This window comes from Salarias fasciatus, chromosome 22 (genome assembly GCF_902148845.1).
Source record: "Salarias fasciatus chromosome 22, fSalaFa1.1, whole genome shotgun sequence".
NCBI lineage: Eukaryota > Metazoa > Chordata > Actinopteri > Blenniiformes > Blenniidae > Salarias > Salarias fasciatus.
Window position 1 is genome coordinate 6,659,251 of NC_043765.1, and position 9,052 is coordinate 6,668,302.

A 9,052-nucleotide genomic window follows, 5' to 3' on the forward strand; every position below is an offset into this window, starting at 1 on the left:
TATGAACAGTGAAGCCACACTTTAACTCCACCCATGGAGGTGCGTTCAAGAGGACGTACCCTCAGTTTTGTCTTCCAGGCATGCCTTATTCAGTTTAATAAATTCGGACTTTTCGGTTGTTAATAGAGGGCTTCGGCCTCAAATGGTAAATTCTGCCCCACCATGCACACATCTGTGCATGAGAGATAAAAAATGGAATATCTTCCCTGAACAAGGTGGCGCCTGAGAGACTGTGCTATAGAGCAAAGATAATTTCACCAGAGACTCAGAGGGGATGGGCTAAATGAGTCACGTGGTGCCTTTGGTTTTTGGTTTGGTATTTCCATCTTTCACCAGACATGAGACACAATAAAAAGAATTTTATGGTTCAAAAAAAGAAAAAGAATGAAAGATCTGCCGTGATTGGCTGCTGTGCCGGGACTCCCCACATTTCTCTGATGCACTGAAGGGTTATTTGATTCAGTCAAGTCCACGATCATGCAACAAACCCTATCCGGTGACATAACACGTATTATCTATTTTATCTATTTGTCATGTTGGTGCACAAGGTTGCAACACCACATGAGTGATTATGCCTCACACAGAGGTGTGTCTGTGCCTGGGACATTCTGCAGATTCCTTAGAGCGGCGATAAGCGGGACTTTATCAAACACAGAGGGAGCGGTCCATCTGCTCTTTGACACTCGGGGACGCATAAAATACAGGTGGAGCTTCTATCAGTGCAGCCGTAGTCAGTGTTACAATGAAAACAGGAAGAAAAATCACTAGACACTACTTGTGGATATGGGGAAATATGAGTGATTTATTAGAAAGAGATCTTTTGTGGCAAGTTGGGTTAAGGTTTGATTTTTAACGTATAGGGGAAGCAGCTGTGAAAGCAAAGTATCCCAAAATAAAGTGCAATGGTTTATACAGTGACCCCAATAAGAGAGCAGCCAAATAGACACCAAATCCAAACCCCCTCCACACACACACACACACACACACACACACACACACACACACACACACTGTAAAAAGACTCCACAACCAGTTTGAAACGATTCACTGCTTTTATTGGACAGAACTATGTTTACAAAAATGGAAATGTTACATTTATTTTTTGTTCTTTCACTGTAGCCTTTTCACTTCTTTGCTACATTCTTCATGTGCATCTGATAGCACTGCTCACAGGCAATGGAAAGTCCGACAACCAGAGAAACAAACTCCTCAAAGTCCACCTGGCCGTCACCGTTGGTGTCCAAGTCCCTCATGATCTTGTCGATAGCCGTAGCATCCTGCTGAGACTGCGGTTCAGAGAGAGAGGGTCACAGGATGGCGCCGTCACTCAGAGGTTTTAAGCTATTTAACGTCTGCATGCTGTGATTATTGGTTTGACTCACTTTTAAGAAGTTGGACAGCTCGTTCTCCATCAGCTCTCTGAGCTCTCGCCGGCTCAGGGTGCCACTCCGGCCCTGTTTGGAGGCGTAGCGGTGAAACACCGTGATGAGCGACTCCATCGCAGTTTCCAGTTCGGAAGGCATGATTGGTCAAATGTGTGCAGACTGAAAGGCAACATTCAAACAAAGCAGAAAACACTGAGTGTATTTCCTTAGTGAACTTTTGAAAAGTAGAAAAGTGGAATGAAGTCATTGAACTGATTCATTTCCGGTTCATGTGATCATTTAGCCTCCTTTGTGTGTAGAATATTTATGATAATGCCCTCATTGTTGTTACATTCCAGAAATGTTAAGTAAGAGTAAAGCAAAGGTTAAAAAAGAAGCAGGAGTATTGCACTGTAGCCAGTAAAGGAGGAGCAACACTCCTGCTGCAGCTCTCCCCACTCATGAGTAATGCTCATGAGAAGCCAGCAAAGGCTGTCATTAAGTTCTTGGAAAAAAACCAAAGCTGTAATAGTTATTGCATATAGAAACAAGACAGAGAAGGACAATCACAGATCATAAGATAGCCTGAACTCTTGACTGTTCCCAACTGTTGAATAGCAGAAGTGGCAAAGGTTTATGAGGTGAGGGCATTTGTGCAAGAGGGAATGGAAAACTTTGAACAAACAGGAAAATGTGAGACCAAAATGGAGGCTGTGAGGCAGTGATGAGAGGAAAGCAGCTCCAGGGCACGTGTGTACATGCCTATAGTCCCACCACACCCTTATGCAGCCTACACTTCACCTATAAACCATATTAACTGTAAAAGTTTCAGAAGTAGGGCTATAGAAAAAACAATGGCGAAGACAATAAAGGTTTGTGATAACTGATCAATAAAAAATATTCGGTCCTAATCTTCTAATTGCACATTCAATAGTTTATAATCACGTCTGATCAAAACTCTATTATCACTATATATGTGAGTTTTAAAAACTACAGTAAAACTAACGGATCCTGGGTAATCCTCTGCCAGCGGGCTGGCTGTGGCCGCAGGCGCTCATCACATCCGAGGGAATCTGGGCGGAGAGGCGAGCAGCGCCGTTACTCACCGAGCAGCAGCGGAGACGTGGCGGACGGCAGGAGGGACGATCACGGTCTGGAGCACAACGCAGCGCAGATTTTATACGGAGGCGCCGCCCGCTGCGCACTGACTCTCACACACTCACACACACACACACACACTGGTACATAGTGTAAAAGGTGAGGCTTGCTTTACCCTCTGCTTCTCTGACAACAGGTAAACAGCCAGTCTGAAGAATTACAGAGTAGATAGTTCAGATATCTGTGTTCAAGAGTTAAAATATGGACAGTAAAAGGTTGTCTGGAAAAAAAAAAAGGACCAGATCAGGTAAAGTTAGCTACTGTAACAAAATACAAATTCTTTGCCACCTCTGACTCCTAAATACCAAATCTGTCTACATCCACTGGCAAGTTAAGCCTGTAAAATAATAATAAAAAAACATGATTAATTATTCCCATTAAAGGATCATTAAAAAAAAACTCACATGAAATACATGTGAAACACCAATAGTAGCCACCATACTATTAAAATGATTGCTCATAGTTTTATGTTGCTCAAAAGAGGTATGAACAGGTCTATTAAACATTACAGGCAAAACTACTCCCTGAACAAAATATATCCTGAGGGGAATCACATGGAAGAATGACTGTTTCTGAGGAGGTCAGAGGTGAACAGTCTATTTAGCATGAAAGCATCTTTTGAGAACTATTGCTGATGTGAAATGTTTGTGTTGACTCTGTCTTGGCTGAATAAAAAGATTTGTTTTGAAATGGGTGAACATTTTGTAAGCCAAAAAACCTAAAATCCAACTGGAACAAAATGATGAGTGCAATAATCACACAAGCAAGAAACTGCTGACCGGCAGGGAGGTGAAAGAGCATCACTGTCTTTAGCAGCAAAGTCACTCAGAACTATTTTGATCTAGAGCTTAAAAAGATCATCGCTCAGGAGTTTAATGTACATTATTGAATCAATGCACTGTTTTCTTTGAGAAAACGACAGTGTCCTAAAAACAAATTCCTTATTATACAAACTGTTTGTTCCTTACAACTGTACAATATTGATATGTGGCTTTACTTAATGATGCTTGTATATCTCTTCTCTTCACTTTGTAAATGTACACAATAGTGGTGAGCGCCATCACCTCACAAGGCAAAGTTCCATTATTTAAAGAAATGCATGTCAGGGTGATTGGTGCCATTAAATTGCCCTTTGAGGTGTATCTGCTGTCTGCAGAGTGCACCCCGCCTTTGAGCCGTTGCGTGCTGGAATCAGGCCCACTGTGACCCTAAACTGGATCAATCAGGTGTGAAAGATGAATTGAATTGCACAGCAACATGTTAACTGTGCGCCCTCTAGCGATCGAAATGTGAAAATGCATCTCGGGTCTAGACAGTACCTATTCAGCAGTACTTCATTCAGCGGGGATTACTCTCTTAAAACAACAGTGAACATGATGCAATAATGGGAGTTAATCTGAGAGATCAGTCGTGGAGCATTAGTATGGACAAGATCTTTCAAAAGGTTCACTGGTTTACATCACTGAGCGCTGCTAAAAATGGCTTTATGATAACTTTGACCTTATTTTGCTACAACTTGTGGTTGATTCCGTTTCCTCTAAAACAAGAGGGAAAAATTAGGATTTGTCCAGAAAAAAAAAAAAAGTTTTTCTTGGAAATTTCAATAATCCAGCCTATGTGTCCCAGTAGAAATTGGAAAAGACCCCAGAACCCACTGCAGATAGAGGCGATCCATCCTGGGTGTAAGATCACCTGAGTGAAACATTCTTCAATGATCAAAAGTGAAACTTGATTTTCACATTGTGAATTAATTGTAGTTCAACCCATTTTTATAACTTAGAACGGAACCATTTGTATTGTGCCTGGAATCTGTGTTTGACCTGTCTGTCACTCTTTGTCACAGTGGGGTTGTGTGAGCTGGTTGTTCCAGGAAGTCTTTCTATGCAGTCGCCTCACTGACCGGGTCAGCTCCGGCATGTTGCATGAATCGGTGTAGAAGATGGATGGATCAGACTTCAGATCTGCACGTCTCATGTGGCATCAATTAACCGTGAAGGTGATGTGGTGTGTCTCGACACAGTTGCCATCGGTTTGCTCTTTATGGAAACTTTTGCTACGGCTCTCTGAAAGTTTTTCATTTGCAACAGTTACACAAAATGAAGTGTGCAGATCCCGGCGGTGTGCACGCGTTGCACGATGAGAACAAGCATCTGAGGTCATGAAACCTGCTCGCTGTCTGTAAAAGCATGTTGTGTTGGATCTCTTTCTCGATTCCATTTAGATGCAGGTTCGGGTTTCCAACAGCAGATGGGGTTAAACCAACCTTCTAACCATTCATTCTTTATTTAATGCTCAATTTACCCAGACAAGCATTTCAATGAAGTCTAGCATATTGAGACAATAACCCTGATGTCCTTTTTGTAATATGCATTACAGAGCTGGGCTGGGATTAGAAGAACCAATGCATGCACAGGACGAAACATCCCTGAATCAAAGCAGATCTTCTGACTTCCTCTGTGTTGACACAGCGCAAACAGCTGATCCAAAACGGCACCTTGGAGTTTTATTTTTCTAATCCTTTCTTACCGCTGTTACTTGTAGGGATGGAGACGACCAGTTTGTTGAAACCTTGTACTCGTTCACATCATGTGTTTGCTAATTTTTTCTTACTCTGCTCAAGGAGAATAAATAGCTGCAACAACATATCAGTGTATTACGCCTCACAGATTGCCGCCCTCATACTTCAATATATTGTGAAGCTTTAACAGGATTTTGTTAACTGAGAGGTTAAGGATCACCTCACCATATATTGCTGTTTGTTCGATTTATGTGTGAAGAGGTTTTATAGATAAATCAGAGAAGACGGAGTAAACACAAGACAGTTAGAGAGGATTCTTCATGTTTAATGGACCAAAGTCTCTTTACAACATCTGGACGAGCATTGGTCTTCGCGGCACTGCTGCATTTCACTTCTTTTTTGTCTTCTTGAGTTTCATCTGATAGGCTTTCTCACAGGAAATAGAAAAACCGGCGATCAGGCAAAAAAACTGCTCAAAGTTTATCTGACCCCCACCGCTGGCGTCCAGGTCCTTCATCATCTTGTCTATAACAGCGGGGTCCTTCTGCGCCTGTGTCCAGGAGTCAGAAAAAAAACACTGCATTTAGAAACAGGTCATGATGAAATCTTAAAGACGTTAGCCTATCATCTGGCTACAGTAGATCAAACCTAAATAAAATAAGTGTTTGCCATAGAGTGTGTGTAAACAGCGACCAGGGTGAAACGGTTGCACCTCTCCTCACACGGCGGCCTCTGCTCACCTGAAGGTAGCTGGGCAGCTCGGTTTTCATCAGCTGCTTCAGTTTGTCCCGGCTCACTGTGTAATATCCACCCTCCTCAGAGGCGTAGCGGTGAAACACCAAGATAAGTGACTCCATGGCTGACTCGACATCTGACGGCATGGCTGCTGGAATGAGCTTCCTCTGAAAAAACAACACGGAGACACATCAGAAGACTTTGAACGGGACCATTGACTGAACGCAGCGTCACAGAGGCTGAACTGACTGAAAGCTCGGTCCTGAGACTTGTTGTCAAACTTGTCTAGAGATTTTTGTAGAAGGACATGTTTGTCCGATAAGCTTATCTGATCGTTTCAAGAGTCGTGTTGGAATTCAGAAACCCTGGAGCCTTTTTGTTTCACTTTACCGGTGAGACTCAACAGAAGGGGAAGCCAGAGGATGAGTAGAGTAGAGAAGAGTAATCCCGCAAAGGATAACAAAGGACACACGCTGCTGTGCGTGTGTGTACATGCCAAAAGTCTGACCACACCCTGAAGGAATCCTACATATGGAGTGAAGCCCAGTGGGATATCAATATGAATGAACAGCAGAGGAAATCAGAGCGTGCTTTCCATATTCATTTTCAAATGTTGTTAAACGGAACAATTCAAATTCCGCACGAAAATACGAATGAACTAAGGTCATTGTTGAAGACATATGTTTTTCCTGACAGAGCTGGTTTTTACATTCTGTAAATGAGACTCTTAACCCATCTCCAGACCAGTGGGTTTGGAAACATCTCTGTTCATTACAGTCCCAGAATACATGAGGAACTGTTTCAGCTGAAGATTGAGATCAATGATGCTAAAAAGTGATCATTAGTACAGGTAAGTATGCACAATTATTTATTTATTATTTTCTTTAAGAATTCACTGAAGTATAGTAGACCACTAGGTGTAGTAGACTGTTAAAATTGTATAATTTCAAAGAATTTTAACATGAAAATCACTGGTTTTAGTCAGTTTTATGTCTTCCTAAAGGTTTTACTGCATAACAATGGAAAACAGAGGTCATTTTCTCTTTAAAAAGTAGTAAAAGTTTAAAGATTTTAAAGTTTCTCTCAATACCACCTGAGGCTTCAGGTGAGTGCGCCATAAAGAGTTAAAACACATCACCAGCATGGAATTCTTCTTTCAGGGCAAAGCTCAACATTTAGGTTTAAATATTTAATCAGATCGATTGATTTTCTTCTTTTAAACAGAGTCCATACCTCAGCAGTGTCTGACAGTGTTCCTGTTGTAAGGTTAACACAGCGGAGAGCGTCCCAAACAGTTCAAGTTACTCCAGAGAAGATCCGCAGTACAAGACAGTGCAGGAGCAAGTAAATCCAGGAAAAAGAGAGAGGAGAGGAGAGGAGGAACCGCCGAGGGAGAGGGGAAGTGTGGAGAGCTGCAGTGAGAGGAAGTGGCTCATAACAGAGAGCAGGAGGGAGGGTGAGGCCAGGAGACCTGGGCGGAACTGGGAAGGTGTGGCAGCAGAGTGGGAATCGGACCGTGTCTGCAGACTGCACAGACATGCAGGGGCAAGTGGAGATTCACAGATACTGTGAAGAGCTCAACAGAAACACAACAAACAGGGAAAAAAAAAGCATTTTAAAAAAACTTCTGTTTGTGGTTCTGACTTATTTCATTTTACCCACCAGCAGAGATGTGTCTATTTTCTGATTATCTGAATATTTTGATTTGTATTTATATAGTTTCTGCTTCTTTCAATGAGAGTAAACATTATTTCACAGTATATATATGAAAATGTAAACTATCCTGTGAGTCCATTGATTACTTGGCTGTCTAAATGCTCTGGCACCAACATGTGATGTGCACATGATCCTATAATCCACAATTCAATCAATTTGCTGAAGTATGTCTGCAAATCAAAGTGGCACCAGATGAATTCAGACTTGAACATGATGTTATCCAGACAACTCTGACACAGATTCGCCCTTTACAAAAGAAATATTGTTCAGTATCGCCTAAGATTATCAGGGTGTGTAATTTAGTCATTCTTTATTCGGTTTTATTAGTTTTGCTCATAAAATGATTCATTATGCTAAATTAACAGGCCTTTAAAATATGATAACATAACTCTTTCACAAAGTGAAATATTGGAGATTCCTGGTTATAGTGCAGTCCAGCTTAACACCGCTGTAGATCTCAGAAACAAACATCTTAATGTGTGGACCTTTTGATATACTATATTGTAGCTTTAGCTTTTTTTGTATTGAGGCACCAAATAACATCTTTAATAACATTAAATTCAACCAGTTTCTATAAGAACAGATGACGATCAAGAATATCACTGAATTTACACTGTTGTGTGATTTTTTTTATGGTTTCTAGATCTAAATTGACTTAAAATCAAGACATGAAAAATGTGGAGCATGTAGATTACATGTTAATCCCATTCCCACCTGGACTGAAAATATTGATCTGCAGGGAATGAAGGACAGTTTTTGTTCTGTGGATGTGGAAGCTGGCTGGAGAAGTCTTGATGTTGCCACACCCTAGTGTTGAAGATATCCTGTTCTGCAAGTAAAGTAGACGTAAGCTCTGCAAACAGTGAGACAGCTGCCTGGCATCCATCCACGCTCTGCACTCGATTCTTCTTTCCTCACCAGAATCAGAAGAATCATAACGTAAGAATACATACCCAATGTTGGTATGTTTTGTGTTCCAGTGTTTTCACATTGAATTAGTTTTCCATTGTCCAAATGTAAGTATTTCCTGCACGTGGTCTGAATAATACAGTCTAGATTAAAGTATGAATGTGAATGTAAACAGGAGTACTTTAACCACAGAAACACAAGACAAAGCAGCATTCAGCCCCCGGTTTCTAATGTCACGTCTTAACTGGTGTGACACATTCATCATATTATTAATTTTAACACTTGAGTTATCATAAAAAATAGGGAGTCTGAGTTTCTGGATGTGCTTCATCAGTAAAGGACGTCCACTGTGGACTCATGAGGGCTGCTTATCCAGGATTACATTATACTGCACTTCAGATGTATTGAAGATCTGGTTCTGTAGACACACGAACTGCATGTTCCAGCCTTCTCTCTGCTTGAACATGTATATTTATATTTATGATTATGTGATCAAAAAGCTCCTGAAAGCCCAACGAGGAGCCCATTGATGCTCCCAGGTGTCATGCAGCATCCCAGGGCCTCCAGGATGAGGGCGAGACGCCTCTGGATTAAACAGTTCTCAAACTGTGGTACACGAGCGGCCTCTAGTGGCAAATAAAAGATAGTAGCA

The 9,052-nt window shown here is 41.5% G+C and overlaps 1 protein-coding gene across 1 annotated transcript; it reads right to left on the reverse strand.

The window, feature by feature from the left end:
- Positions 1-1,124: 1,124 nt before the first annotated feature.
- On the reverse strand, positions 1,125-7,200 carry LOC115409744 (calmodulin-beta-like). Its single transcript, XM_030121018.1, has 5 exons — positions 7,009-7,200; positions 5,781-5,942; positions 5,433-5,590; positions 1,383-1,527; positions 1,125-1,286 (listed from the first exon to the last, which is right to left on the reverse strand). Exons 2-5 carry the CDS (start codon positions 5,919-5,921, stop codon positions 1,125-1,127), a joined length of 606 nt encoding a protein of 201 aa, XP_029976878.1. The 5' UTR covers positions 5,922-5,942; positions 7,009-7,200.
- Positions 7,201-9,052: the final 1,852 nt, after the last annotated feature.